General features: G+C 52.6%; 1 protein-coding gene across 1 annotated transcript; it reads right to left on the bottom strand.

The window, feature by feature from the left end:
- Nucleotides 1-7,016: 7,016 nt before the first annotated feature.
- On the bottom strand, nucleotides 7,017-11,667 carry NFILZ (NFIL3 like basic leucine zipper). Its single transcript, XM_051835513.3, has 2 exons — nucleotides 11,587-11,667; nucleotides 7,017-11,326 (listed from the first exon to the last, which is right to left on the bottom strand). The coding sequence occupies exon 2, from the start codon at nucleotides 11,305-11,307 to the stop codon at nucleotides 10,450-10,452; it is 858 nt and encodes a 285-aa protein (XP_051691473.3). The 5' UTR covers nucleotides 11,308-11,326; nucleotides 11,587-11,667; the 3' UTR covers nucleotides 7,017-10,449.
- Between the last annotated feature and the right edge of the window lie 3,735 nt (nucleotides 11,668-15,402).

The raw sequence follows: 15,402 nt of genomic DNA, 5'->3' as shown, positions 1-15,402 counted from the left end.
CTCAAGCGAGACACACACACACGCACACACACACACACACAGTGCCAGCCCCATGCACAGGGCAGGCTGAGTCTCAGATGCTATAGGAAGTGAGGGAGTGTAGAAACCCCCACTGCCCCAGGCTGCCAGGAAACCCAAAGGACCCTCATTTATTTTTTTTAAAGATTTTGTTTTAAAGGCAGAGAGAGATCTCCCACCTGCTGGTTCACTTGCCAAATGCCTAGAACAGCCAGGGGTGGGTCAGGCCAAAGCCAGGAGCCAGGAACTCAAGCCAGGTTTCCCATACGGATGGCAAGGAGCCAATGACCTGTGCTATCACGTGCTGCCCTCTAGGTGTGCATTAGCAGGGAGCTGGAATGATAAGCCAAGCTGGGACTTGAACCCAGGCACCAGATACGGGATACAAGCCTCCCAAACAAGCAGCTTTGGCGCTGTGCCAAACACCTGCCCCGGGACACTCATTGAGACCAGACTCGCTGGGGCAGAAATTTCCTGTACCACCAACTGATCACGCACCCTTCCCACTGACACACTCCCAGTGCTGGGGAGCTCACTACCTCAAGAGTGTCAGAAATCTCACCATCTTGGGCCAGTGCTATAGCACGGTAGGTTGAGCCTATGCCTGCAACATCAGCATCCCATATGAGCACTGATTTGAGTCCCGGCTGCTCCACTTCTAATCCAGCTCCCTGCTAATGTGCCTGGGCAAGCAGTGGAAGACGGCCCAAGTGCTTGGGTCCCTGCACCCACAGGGGAGACCCAAAAGAATCTCCTGGCCCCTGGCTTCTGGCTCCTGGCTCTGGATCAGCCCAGTTCACGCTGTTGCAGCCATTTGGGAAGTGAACTAGCAGGTGGAAGATCTCTGTGTCTCCTCCTCTCTCTGTGTAACTCTGACTTTCAAATACATAATCTTTTTAAAAAAAAAAATTAAAACTAAAAAGAGATCTCACTCCTTCTATGAGTCATATATGGAAGCCTCCCCACCCCCGCCCATTAACCCCAAGCACTAAGAACCTTAAAGTCTGCACTCCCAGGCGCATACCCCCACCCCACCCCACCCCCACCAGGAATCTTCCCCAAGGCCAGCAGTCCTCATTTCTTCCATTTCTGGTTTAGTTCATTCACATGCTCAACGCTGTGTGTGCTCAGCCCTGTGCCAAAATCTAAGCACACCACACTGAACAAGAGATGGGAGTCTCAGCCTGCCAGACCCTCCTCGAAGGGCCTGATCAGACCTAGAAGGTCTGTCACCCCCCCTACACTTCCCTGTGACCAGAACCTGCTGTGCCCACTGATCCACAACAGCTTCCCTTCTGAGCACCCAGAGGGAGCTCCAGACTCCTGGTTTCAGCCCGGCCCGACCATGGTCATTGCAGACATTTGGGGAATGAACCAGTGGGGAGATTCTCTCTCTCTCTCTCTCTCTCTCTCTCTCTCTCCCCCCCCCCCCAACTCTGCCTTTCAAATAAGTAAATCTTTTTTAGTTAAATGAATCAAGCAACCAAGCCAGGAGCCCAGAACTCCTTCCAGGTCTCCCACATGAGTGACAGGGACCTAACCGCTTGAACCATCTGCGGCTGCTTCCCAGGGCGCATCTTAGCAGGCAGGGGAATCAGGAGAACTGGGCACTCCAATGTGGGGTGCAGGCACCCCAAGTGTCATCTTAACTGCTGCATCAGATGCCAGTCCCCTCATATTTCAGTGTTTATAACTTCATATCCTACTCAATTATAAGACATTGGGGCAGTGGGGGGGACCAGTACTGTGGCATACAGGTAAAGCCACCGCCTGCAGTGCCGACATCCCATATGGATGCCAGTTCATGTCCCGGCTGTTCCGCTTCCGATCCAGCTCCCTGCCTAATGCACCTTTCATAACTTGAAAGGGTAATGTCTGTCATATGTAAAGAGCTCTTGGAAAGAATCAACAGTCTATGGCAATCTATGGAAAAGTCAGCAAAGATATGAATCTTGGGCTCACAGAGAGAGAGACACACATAGTTCTTAGGCACAGGGGAAGGTGCTGAATTTCAGAAGGGAAGTGAACATGACAACTGCACCGCGATATCATTTTTCACCCACCACGTTGGCAAAGATCAAAGAGTTTGATAACGCCCACTGGTGATGAGGCTGTGGGAACGTTGGCACCGGGTACCTGATGTTGAGGGAGGAAATCGTACAGCCCCCATAGCAGGACATGGGGCCACTGCCTGTTTAAATGACAAATGCACTCACCTTCTGGCTTAGCTCTGGCACTTCCCAGAATGTGACCCTCAGATACCATCAGCCCACGGGCGAAATGACGCGAGCGCACTTTCGGGCGGCAAGTCATCGGAAACAAGCTACCATCACCAGCCACATGAACTGGCAAAATCATTCGCACCCAGGGCTGGCACCATGGCACAGCAGATGAAGCCACTGCCCACAGTGCCAACATCCCATAGGAGCGCAGGTTCAAGTCCCGGCTGCTCCACCAATGAACCAGCTCCTTGCTAACATGCCTGGGAAAGCAGCAGAAGATGTCCCAAGTCCTTTAGTCCCTGCCACATACATGGGAGACCCTGATGGAGCTCCCCACTCCTGGTTTTAGCCAGCCATTGTGGCCTTTTGGGGAGTGAACCAGTGGTGGAAGGCTTCTCTGTCTCTCCTCCCTATACCGCTGCCTTTCAAGTAAATAAATAAATCTTTAAAAACAACAAGACTGTTCTCTAATGTCTGAAATAAAATTTTTTAAAAATTGCTTGCAGGATAGACACTTGGCCTGGAGGTTAGGTTGCCTGCATCCTATATCTGAATGAGATTTGATTCCTGGTTTTGCTCCTGAGCCTTCTGTTGGTGTAGCCCCTAGGAGAGACAGAGAAGAGAGAGAGAGAGAGAGAGATCTATCTGCTGATTCACACCCCCCCCCCCAGTGCACACAACAGCCAAGTCTGGGGCAAGCTGAAGCCAGGAGCCCAGAATTCCATCCAGGTCTCCCACATAAGAGGCAGATACCCAGGTACTTTTGCCATCACCAGCTGCCTTCCAGGGTGCACGTCAGCAGGAAGCTGGATCAGAAGTGGAGTACCAGGGGCCAGCACTGTGGTGTTAGTAGGCCAATAAGCCTCTGCCTGCAGTGTCGGCATCCATATGGGTGCCAATTCATGTTCCAGCTGCTCCTCTTCCAATTGAGCTTTCTGCTTATGGCCTGGGACAGCAGTGGAAGATGGCCCGAGGGCTTTGGCCTCTGCACCCGTGTGGGAGAGACCTAGAAGTAGCTCCTGGCTCCTGGCTTTGGATCAGCTCAGCTCCAGCCATTGAAGCCATTTGGGGAGTGAACCAGTGGATGAAAACTTTCTCTTTCTCTCTCCCCTTCTCTCCCTCCTCCCCCTCCCCCTCTCCCCCTCTCTCTGTAGCTCTGCCTCTCAAATAAATAAATAAAATCTTTTAAAAAATAAAATAAAAAAGAGATGGAGTACCAGGAATTGAACCAAGCACGCTGGCATGGAGTATGGGTGTCCCAAGTGACATCCTAACCACTGCACTAAGTGCCTGCCCTCCGGAGCATGTTTTCACCTGTACCTTCCTCCCATCCACCCCAGTCCTGTGTGGCCCTCCTCTCAGGTGTCATCAGCAGGAGCCACCTTACTCCAGCTCCTCCTGTCTTTGTGAGCCAACCATGCTGCCTTGTAGGCTATTCCCGGCCACTTCGCCACCGGCTTCCCTCCCACCTCAACTGACCCTGTACCCTGCCCACTTCCTTCTATGTGTACCTGACCTTCCCCTCCCTCCCCTGCTTGTCAAAAATGAGGACGTAACAGAAAGCAGCTTGATAAAGAAGAAAAGCAATACCTCTGCGTTTCCCACCCTGATTCCACCTCTTGGAGCAGCTTTGCCTGCCTTGCTCCTCCCAGCTCAGAACAGCTCAGAAGCAAGAATGGGACGGGCACCATGGCTCTGAGGACGGGGCGGGGGGACACAACCACTGGCGGGGCAGTGAGTCACAACGGCAGCGTGGTCAGTCGCCACCCACCCCGACCCCCCGCCTGTACATGTGTGGTGAGTGTATTTATTTTCACTCAGCCTCACACACCACAGGATGGAAGTGGGGAGATGGTTACAGCAGAAACATGCTCAGAAACTGCCCCCCACAGCCCCCTCTTGCTGGGAGAGGAAGCCAAAGCCTTCACCTCGACCCACAAGGCCTGGCACACCTGGCCAGCCTCACCCCTCCATCTCTCTCAACACCTCCCTCACTCTACACCATCCACACACACTCAGGCATGGTCCTGCCACAGGACCTCGGCACAAGCTGTTCTCTACACCTACTGCTCTTCCCTAGGGACACACACGACCGCCTCTCTCACCTCCACAAGTCTCCTCAAATGTCATCTGTTCAGCAAAGCCCCTCTGGATCTCCCCACTGCAGTGATGATGACCCGCTCACTCCTTCCTCTCCCAAGCCCCCGCCTCTTTTTCCTCCATGACACTTGCTGGTGGTTCCCCTACACATTTTTCCTTTTTGAGAAAAAAAAAGCTTTATTTTTTAAAGATTTATTTTATTTATTTGAAAGAGTTACAGAGAGAGTTAGAGACAGAAAGAGAGGTCTTCCAACCACTGGTTCACTCCCCGATTGGCCACAACAGCCAGAGTTGCTCCGATCCAAAGCCAGGAGCCAGGGGCCTCTTCCAGGTCTCCCACGTGGGTACAGGGGCCCAAGGACTTGGGCCATCTTCTACTGCTTTACTGGGCCATAGCAGAGAGCTGAATCAGAAGTGGAGCAGCCAGGACTAGAACCAGCGCCCATATGGGATGCTGGTGCTTCAGGCCATGGCTTTAACCCACTACACCACAGCGCCAGCCCCAAAGCTTTATTTGATATTTGAAAGGTAGAATGACAGAGAGGGGGAGAGGCAGAGAGAGAGAAAGAGAGAGATCTTCCATCCACTAGTTCACTCCCCTAAGTCGCTACAACGGCCAGAGCTGGACCAGGCTGAAACCGGGGGCCTGGAGCTCCCTCTGGGTCTCCCAGGCAGGTGGCAGGGGCCGAAGCACTCTGACCATCTTCCGCTGACTTCCCAGGAGCATCAGAAGGACTCAAGGCAGAGCAGCTGGGGCTTGAAGCCAGTACTCTGATACAGGATGCCAGCATTGCAAGCAGCAGTCATAGTGCTGCACCACCATGCCGGCCCTACATTTTTCTTATTTAGTTTTAATCTGTCACCCCCACCACAGAGGCAGGAACCACATCTATTTTTTTTCTTTTCTCTCTCCCCAGACCAATGACTGCCTCTAAGATCTTGAGACACAGGAGGATTGTTAAAGATGAACCACAAGAGAAAAAAAAATTTGATAAATTTGACTGCCTCTGATTCTTGAACTGTTGCACAGCAAAACATGCCCCGAACAAAATGAAAAGGCAGATCAGACAAGAAAGTTTATATTTTACAATAAATATTAGCTAAATGAGTAAAGAACAGAAGCTGAATAAATGAGTATAAGTATTTTGATTGAGCAGAGTTTAGCCCTTGGTGGACAAAGCAAAAAGGGAAGCAGGATTAGTTACATTCTCCGTGAGGATAAAACAGCCCAGTGCCCAGTGCCGGCGCAGCGGTGCAGCAGGTAAAGCCACCACCTGCAGTGCCGGCATCCCATATGGGCTCTGGTTTGAGACCCAACTGCTCCGCTTCTGATCCAGCTCTCTGCTATGGCCTGGGAAAGCAATAGAAGATGGCCCAAGTCCTTGGGCCCCTGCACCCACGTGGGAGACCCGGAGGAAGCTCCTGGCTCCTGGCTTCAGATCAGCACAGCTCCAGCCGTTGCAGCCATTTGGGGAGTGAACCAGCAAATGGACGATCTCTCTCTCTCTTTCTGCCTCAGCCTCTCTGTAACTCTGCCTTTAAAATAAATAAATAATAAATGTTAAAAAAAAAAAAACAGGCCGGCGCCACGGCTTAATAGGCTAATCCTCTGCCTGCGGCACTGGCACCCCAGATTCTAGTCCCAGTCGGTGTGCCGGATTCTGTCCTGGTTGTTCCTCTTCCAGTCCAGCTCTCTGCTGTGGCCTGGGAGGGCAGTGGAGGATGGCCCAAGTGCTTGGGCCCTGCACCCACATGGGAGACCAGGGGGAGGCACCTGGCTCCTGGCTTCAGATCAGCGCGGTGCACCAACTGCAGCATGCCGGCCGCAGCGGCCATTGGAGGGTGAACCAACGGTAACGGAAGACCTTTCTCTCTGTCTCTCTCTCACTGTCCACTCTGCCTGTCAAAAAAAAAAAAAAAAAGCCAGCCCAGTTGCCAGGGCAGGCCATGGATCAAGGCATTTACCTGCTTCTTCTCATTCAGTCTTCACCAGAGGCTTCTGTCCATTTGCAGATAATCATTTACAGTCAGGGAGGGACAGTGACATCAGTGAGGCCCCTCAGCCAGGACTGGGAAATTGATCCTGCCCAGCTCCCAGACCATTCTGCTAGCCACCGAGCCAGCTTGTCCTGAGCTGGTCTGATTATAAGGCTCACTGGGGTGGGCATTTGGCATTGTGGTTAGGATGCCCACTTCCCACATCACAGGGCCTGGATTCAGGGCTCTGCTCCTGATTCCCGCTTCCTGCTACTGTGCCCCTTGGGAAGCATCTCTGAAGGCCCAGTGGCTGAGTTCCCACCTCCCATCTGCGAGGCCTGAACTGAGTTCCTGCCTCCTAGCTTTGGCCTGGCTCAGCCCTGGCGGTTGTAGACATTTTGAAGAGTGAAGCACTGGATAAGAGTTAGTGCTTGTTAGCCCTCTCCCCCTCCCCCTCCCTCTACCTTCCCTCTCCCTCCCCCCCTCAAAATAAATGAAATGTTTTAATCACCTAGGTGTCAGTGAAAATGCAGATTCCCAGGCCTAGGCCCTGGAAAGTCAGATTCAATGTCTATAATGAAGCTAGCACCCCTAGGTGATTCTGTGGTCCAGGGAGTTTCACGTAGCAGATGAAAGAGAGAAACACATGAGCCAAATATCTCAGTGTAAGAAGCAAAACTTTATAACATTTAGAAAAGCATTTGGGAGACAGTGACTTTGAGAAACAACAGGATTCCTTAAAAAAAAAAAAAACTATACAAACCACAGAAGATTTGTACATTGGCCACATCAATTTTCAAACTGCTGGACAGCAAAAGATACCATAAATAAAGGGAAAAGACAAATCAGATGAGAAGGTGACGTTCCTATGGAATGAAGGGTGTGAGAATGTGGGTCCGCGATGTATAGAGAGCGCTGAGACATCGATAAGAAAAAAGTAAAAAACCTGAGGGAGCAGGCAATTCATAGAACTGGTTAATAGATCTTGGGAAAGGTAGTCAACACAGGACTGTAGATTCAAATCATGTACACCCCCTTGACTGACAAAAGACAAAAAAGCCCTTCCAAACCAAGGATGAGTACGGCAAACACAAATGTCCTCTCATGTGGGGGAGCATACATTGTTTTGTGTGTGTGTGTGTGTGTGTGTGTGTGTATTTTGACAGGCAGAGTGGACAGTGAGAGAGAGACAGAGAGAAAGGTCTTCCTTTGCCGTTGGTTCACCCTCCAATGGCCACCACGGCCGGCACACCGCACTGATCCGATGGCAGGAGCCAGGTACTTATCCTGGTCTCCCATGGGGTGCAGGGCCCAAGCACTTGGGCCATCCTCCACTGCACTCCCTGGCCACAGCAGAGAGCTGGCCTGGAAGAGGGGCAACCAGGACAGAATCCGGCGCCCCGACTGGGACTAGAACCCGGTGTGCCGGCGCCGCAAGGCGGAGGATTAGCCTAGTGAGCTGCGGCGCCGGCCGAGCATACATTGTTAACACCTGTCTGCAGAACTGTGGGCATGTCAAGGTTGAAGACACCTCTGGAATCTACAATTCCTCTCCTAAGTTTATAGCCCAGACCTGGCCATACCTGTTTTTGTCAGTAAAGTTTTATTGGAACACAGCTTCGCCCATGTGTTTACGGATTGTCCATGGCTGCAATGGCAGAGTAGAGTCAGCACAGCAAAAGTCATCTAATCCACAAAGCCAAAACATTCACTTTCTGGCTCTGGACAGGAAATGCCTTGTTAACAGAAATGTTAGTGCTTCTCAAACTTCCATGCAAAAGTGGATCACGTGGGCGTCTTGTCAGAAGGGCAGGTTCTGATTCAGCCATCCTGGGAGAGGCCTGGAATTCTGCACGTCTTATAAATCCTTAGGCAATGCTGACACAGTTGGTCCACAAAACCCAATGTGAGTCTGGAAGACCCAGATCACAGCGGGTTCAGCCAGAACGTCTAAGAACTCACGTGGACGAGATGGAAAAATGTGACCCCATCGGCAACTTGAACTCATTCTGCCTCTGCCCCAGGCAGCCACCACCACAGCAGGCGAAAACGTTCATCCAACATGGATTGCTCATCCTAGGTGGGCCCCGTGTAAAGTTCAGAGAGGAATTTTATGCACTCACATCCAAAGAGCTCTCACCTGCCTTGGAGGATGGGTGGAAGAGGAAATGTACCACATGATTGCATGTCTTCAAAATTCAGTCCCCAAATCAATCATGAATCTGACAAGGATAACCCAAGGGGCACAGGATTCCCCATGGTGGAACGTCTTACAACAGTAGCTTCCGGAAAAGCCACATGGAAAATTACCAGCTGCCCGATGGCTCTCAGGGGCACAAGCCACACCTGGCCCAGGAGGAGGGTAACCAACACATCTCGGCTGGATGTTCTAGACAGCCACACAAGTTTACTTATTCCACAGACTCTCAAAGACTACTTTCTTTACCAGTCCCCACTTGACACTTAGTATGAACTCAAAAAATTGTTGCTGAAAAGGCATATGTATTTGCTGAATGAATAAATTATTCATATTCAGTTCCAAGGAACATCATATATAAATAGCATGGACAAAAAAAAAAAAAAGAAGAGCCAAGCCATGGAGAAGCAAAGGAATTTTGGAAGTTGAGGACTTTTCCCCTGGACTGGGCTCCTTTATAAAAAGGAAAGGTGAGAGAAGCTAACACGTGTTGGCTGCATACTCTGTGTCGTGCCGTATACAGAATTAACAAGGTTTCATCTTCTTAAACCACCTGAGGCAATAGGGCAGCAGGAGGCTTCTTCCCCCAAGCCAGCCATCTCCAAGCAGGAGGAAGAAGAAGGTTGTGGATCTGAGTGGCTCCTGTGTGAAGGACAGTATGAGAGGTAGATGCTTGCAAGAAGCAGGTTTTGGGTCAAGAGAAGGATTCATGAAGTAGATTTGGAGAAGTGAGCCCTCCGTCCATGGAGGTATTGAAGTGGACTGGATGAGAACCCATCAATAGACGCTGGGGGCCTCTGCAATGCAGAAAAATCTTTGCTTGCTTTAAGGCAACTGTGATGGACAGGCTGGGGCCACACCCTCCAAAGTAGGCTTCCTTCCATCCTTCCCCTGATGGTCCCAGGCACCAGGGAGAAGGCAGGCCCCTGGGCCTCACCCCACTCACACTCAGCACAGCAGTTGAGCCAGTAGTGCAGATCCTTGGCCAGGCAAGGTCTGGTTGAGTGCCCTGCTGTGACCAGCAGGACAGGGAACCAGTCAAGGCTTTCTTTGCTCCTGCCAGAGAGCTGGGCACAGGGCACAGGGGCCTGGCCTTGTCCAGTGCCAGCTCTGGACCAGAACCAAGGGACATGTGCAGGCATAGCCAGACCCAGCTGTAGTGTGCAGGGTCTGGTTAGAGCAAGGCTCCTAGCCCACGCAGACTGTTGAATGGATGAATGACGAACACACATTCATAGGAATGAATGAATTAAGTGAATAAATGCATAAAGAATGCAGGAATCTTAAGGCCAGGAAGGTGTCCCCATACCTGTCACTAATCTGGGCAGGGAGGGAAGACCCAAAGATCACAATTGGGTGTGTGAGGGGGCAGGTGCTTTGTAAGCAAATGAATGAGAGAATAGATGGCTAACAAGTGAGTGCATGAGCAAATGATTAAATGAATGAAAGGGTGAAAGGATGGGTGGATAGTAGGATTCATGGGTGGATGGGTGGATTGATGATGGGTGCATGGGATTAGTGCATGAAGAGAGGATAGTAAAATGGATGGCTGGATGGATGAATGGTGGACAGGTGGCTGATGAGAAGATGAACAGGTGGGTGGGTAGATAAGTGGATGGATGATGGATGGATGAGACAATGAGCAGGTGGATGGATGGGCAAAGGGGTAGATGGATGGACAGGAGGAAGGAGGGAAGGAAGGAAGGAGGGAGTGACAGTCCAAAGCATAAATCTAAGAGCAAGGCAGAGCCATGATAGAGCCCACGATGGGACCCCACTCCCTCCACCTAGAGGCCTGGCCTGCTCACTGGGAAGTGGACTCTCCCAGCCAGGGTGCACCCTGCTGCCTACAGGCCTTTCCCAGTCCCAGCTTGGTCAAGGCCACGCCACCCATCCCCCACCCAAACCCGCACGGTCCCAACCATCCCTCAGGAATCAGGGGGATTCCTGACCCCCTGCCCATCCCTGAGGTGCCTTGCAAGAGGCTTGGGGTTTGATGCGCAGTTTGTGGGGCAAGGAAGGTGGAGTCAGCCCCTTGGGACTGTCCCCTGAGACAGGGCAGGTCACCCCAGGAGGCAGCCCCATGGGATCAGCAGCGGGTGTCAGCAACACATCTGAGAGCCCTGGGGCCCGGCATCTGGGGTGCATAGGTGACCACAACCCCCAGCACGGCCTGAGCTCCGGCCTGGACCCCATGTGCCCATCCAAGAGTTGGCAGCTGAAGAGGGCAGCCTGTAAGGGCATGTCGACTCTCCTGGGAGTAGGGGCTGCAGGCTCCTGGAGCGATCTGGGAGAAGCAGCCATGCCAGTCCACCTGTGAGCCACCAGGCAGCCCTGGCATCCTGGCACCCCAGCGCCCAGGGAACACGGCCTCAAGAGGCAGCCGTGGGAGCCAGGCAGGAGCGAGAGGGGTTCAGCCCCATGGTAGGGGTCCCCAGTCCAGGGAGATTCCCATAGCAGGGCATGCAAGGGTAAGGTGCAGGGGCTGCCCATGGTGGACAAGAGGCCGCATCGGAGCTGGAGCGCCCGCAGCTCAGCTCTGAGCAGAGCGTTCTCCTGCAGCAGTGCGGCCAGCCTGCCCTCAATGGCCGCATCGTTGAGCCGCCTCTTCTCCCGGGATCTCTTGGCCGCCTCGTTGTTCTTCCTCCGCTTTTCCCAGTAAACCGTGTCCTTCTTGTCTTCCGGCATGAACTCCCGCTGCCGACGCACAGCTGGGCCCCTGCCCCGGGGGGGCCACAGGCTCTTGCCATGACCCCGAGACGCATCTGTTGGGCTCAAGATGCCGATGTCCATGACCGTGCATGCAGTGGACCTAGGGAAGAGGAAAGAGGTCTTGGGGTGGAGGCAGGGGGTTGACCCAAATGACCCCTTCCTCTGATTCATCCTGTGTGGCCGCAGCTACCTGTGGACAGAGTTGGGCTGCAGACCAGGGTGAGGGATTTGGGGGAGAGAAAGGGGAGCTGGCAGACTGAGCAGGGGTGAGCAGGGCACAGAGAAGGGCCACAGTCATCATGGGGAGCTATGGACGCTGCGTCCTCAGAAGGATTCGGTTCCATCCAGGAATGTTCTTACCACGTAGAAAGTGGACAAGCCGAGGGCTCTCAGGGTGAGGTTCTTGGAGACCCAGAGGGAGACAGAAGGAAGGCTGAACCTACAAAGAGAGAGGAGAGAGAGAGAGAATGAATAAATGAATGTGTGTCCATAGAGGGAACTGAGCAGAGTCAGGGCCAAAACCTAAGCTGAGACTTAAGCTGTGCACGGGTTGTACTCCCAAGACCTCCCGTTCAAAGGCCAGAGTTGTGGGCCTGCCCACCCACCCATCCATCAGGCAACCTCATCACTCATCACTCATCCCTCCACCCGCGCTCCCAACCAACCTACCATCTCTCCACCCACCCCCTCTCAAACCTTCATCCATCTCGCCATCCGTGAGGAGCAGGTGTGTCCTACATCTGTCTGCCACCGGGACTCTGGGACCTAGCATGGTGCTTGTAAATGGCAGGTGGCACAGGAACACCCAGAATGAACGACCTGTTCACAGCTGGTGAGTGACTGGCCCTCCTGCCGAACCACTCACCAAAAACCATGAACCCTACCACATTTCCCTCTTTACATTTGCCACCAGGAAACTCAACACTCAGTTTTATGATGAACTGTAGCGGCTTTCTTGAATTGAAAGTGCAGTGAATTGTGCTGGGAACTCAATTCCCAAATTCCTATACTAGAAGTATTTGGAAGGGGAGCAGCGCTGTGGCTCAGTGGGTTAATCCTCCGCCTGCGGCGCCAGAATCCCACACAGGTGCCGGTTCTAGTCCCGGCTGCTCTTCTTCCCATCCAGCTCTCTGCTATGGTCCAATAAAGCAGTGGAAGATGGCCCAAGTCCTTGGGCCCCTGCACCCATGTGGGAGACCTGGAAGAGGCTCCTGGCTCCTGGCTTCAGATCGGCACAGCTCCAGCCATTGTGGCCATTTGGGGAGTGAACCAGTGGACGAAAGACCTTTCTCTCTGTCTCTCCCTCTCACTGTCTGTAACTCTGCCTCTCAAATAAATAAAATCTTTAAAAAAAAAAAAAGTATTTGGAGGCAGCCCCTTTGGGAGGTGAGTGGGTCAGAAGGGATCTCCTTCGTGATTGGACTAATTCATTCGTGGACCAGGGGATTAACTGGCTATCAGCTTAGTGGCTTTGCTTTCCCGGCAAGCACTCTCTGGTAAACCTGCTGTGTCTCATCAGGTGATGCCCGCTGTCACGTTATATGATGCAGCCACAAGGCTTTGCTCACTTCTGAGTGGGCACCAAGGCCACGCTCTCGGGACTTCCCAGTCTCAGGACCGTGAGCAAAATGTACTTGTACTTGTGATAGATGACCCAAACTCAGAAAACAAACTGGGACATCATCCGGCTATCTATGAGTTCACTGGTGGATTCCTTTAAAAAAAAAAAAAATATTGTGGGGCTGGCGCTATGGCACAGCAGGTTAACGCCCTGGCCTAAAATGCCGGCATCCCATATGGGCGCTGGTTCTAGTCCTGCCTGCTCCTCTTCTGATCCAGCTCTCTGCTATGGCCTGGGAAAGCAGTAGAAGATGGCCCAAGTCCTTAGGCCCCTGCACCCATGCAGGAGACCCAGAAGAAGCTTCTGGCTTCTGGCTTCAGATCAGCACAGCTCTGGCCATTGCAGTCAATTGGGGAGTGAACCGTCGGATGGAAGACCTCTCTCACTCTCTCTGCCTCTCCTCTCTTTGTGTAACTCTGACTTTCCAATAAATAAATAAATCTTTAAAAAAATTTGTGACTTTGCTAGACATCTTTCCGTCCACACATTCTGTCCTTGGTACCACCCATGTGCCAGTCATTCTTCCACAAATCCATTCAGCCATCTGCATATCCATCCATGGATGCATCCGTCCGCCCAACCAACAAAAAAGCAATGTTTGAGGACTTTCCGTGTAGCCAGAATTGGAGAACCAGTGCACTGAGAATGAGAGCAGAACAGGAGGGATGCTCCCAAGATAGAGCTCAGAAAAGACTCCCAGTGTCCAAGGATGGGCAGCCCCCTCCTTTGCCACAGCCCAGTCTCTCATGTTGGTTTTCCTGCACACTCTAGCACACAGATTTGGGTTCTCCTATCATCACCTTATGTGATTCTGATACAAAATAGGAAGAAGAGTCATAGACAAGTATAAGGGTTCCACCTAAGAATTCAGAACAAGGGGCCAGCGCTGTGGCCTAGTACATTGGGCCTCCCCTGCAGCGCCGGCATCCCATATGGTCGCCAGTTCATGTCCCTGCTGCGCCTATTCTGATCCTGCTCCCTGCTGATTGCCTGGGAGAAACAGTGGAAGATGGCCCAAGTGCTTGGGCCCCTAAACCCACATGGGAGACCTGGGTGGAACTCCTGGCTCCTAGCTTCAGCTTGACCCAAACCCAGCCATTGCAGACATTTGGGGAGTGAACCAGCAGATAGAAGACCTCTCTCTCTCTCTCTCTCTCTCTCTCTCTCTCTCTCTCTCTCTCTCTTCTTTGCCTTTAAGTAAATAGAGCTTTTTTTATTTTATTTTTTTTTTATTTTTTGACAGGCAGAGTGGACAGTGAGAGAGACAGACAGAGAGAAAGGTCTTCCTTTTGCCGTTGGTTCACCCTCCAACGGCCGCCGTGGCCGGCGCACCACACTGATCCGATGGCAGGAGCCAGGAGCCAGGTGCTTTTCCTGGTCTCCCATGGGGTGCAGGGCCCAAGCACCTGGGCCATCCTCCACTGCCTTCCCTGGACACAGCAGAGAGCTGGCCTGGAAGAGGGGCAACCGGGACAGAATGCGGCGCCCCGACTGGGACTAGAACCCGGTGTGCCAGCGCCACTAGACGGAGGATTAGCCTAGTGAGCCGCGGCGCTGGCCCAGTAAATAGAGCTTTTTTAAAAATGTTAAAAGCCAAGCCAGAGCCAGCAGTGACCCAAGCAAGATCAAGAGTAGGATGGTGGTCAGCCGTAAGAAGGACGGGACAGAGCAGCTGCCCGCCTGGTGCAGCGGGCCTGGGTCCTCCTGCAATGCTCGCTCCTGAGTGGCTCCCCGCTGTGGCTTGGCCTGAGCCCCCCAGTCACCGCCCCCAGCACCTCTGCAGGAACGCAGAGAGAGATGGGGCTACAGATAGGTCTGCTGCCTGAGTTTATTTCGAGAAGATGGAGTGAGGGTTGATCTTCCTGTGGTCAAGGAGGAAGCCCTAACGGAGACCAGTGAGACGGCGAGGGAACAGGAAAAGAGTCTTCCTCACACGGCCCAGGCCACCTCCACCCCAGCCCCATCAGCCTCTGCAGCCTCCCTGACCGGCAGCAATCATGACTCTGCTTGGTTCCCGGGAGAGACAGGGAGCTCAGTCCCTTCAAAGTTGGCTCATGTGCTGTCAAACAGGCTGAGTGCCTGAGAATGTTTTCCTGAAGTGGAGCTAAAATGTACCTTCACCAGCCTCTGCCCTGTAAGCATCCGTGACTAATTTAACTTTCATTTTGCTGTTTTTAATTGTTTTATTTATTCGAAAGGCAGGGAGACAGTAAGACAGACAGAGCTGTCCGGTCCACTGGTTCACTCCCCAGACCCTCACAACAGCAGGGACTGGAGCTGGCCAAAATCAGAAACCAGGAACTCAGTCAAGCTCTCCCATGTGAGTGGCAGGGGCTCAAGTGCTCGAGCCGTCACTGCTGCCTCCCGGGGCATTAGCAGGAAGCTGGAGTCAGGAGTGGAGTCGGCACTCGAACTCAGCATTCGGATGTGGCATGTGGGCACCCCAAGATGCACCTTAACCACTGAGCCCAATGCCCACCCCAGGAGGGGCTTCTGATGTTTTACAGCACAGTCCAGATACTCTGGGTGACTACAGTTAATTAAGTATTTCAGTT

This window comes from Oryctolagus cuniculus, chromosome 16 (assembly GCF_051225735.1).
Source record: "Oryctolagus cuniculus isolate XC-2025 breed Fujian yellow rabbit chromosome 16, ASM5122573v1, whole genome shotgun sequence".
In the NCBI taxonomy this organism is placed as follows: domain Eukaryota; kingdom Metazoa; phylum Chordata; class Mammalia; order Lagomorpha; family Leporidae; genus Oryctolagus; species Oryctolagus cuniculus.
The sequence above is the reverse complement of the archived record's forward strand: the minus strand, read 5'-3'. Positions and strand labels throughout refer to the sequence as shown.

Coding starts and splice junctions, on each gene's coding strand:
- NFILZ (XM_051835513.3), bottom strand. CDS start 11,307: ATGGACATCGGCATCTTGAGCCCAACAGATGCGTCTCGGGGTCATGGC.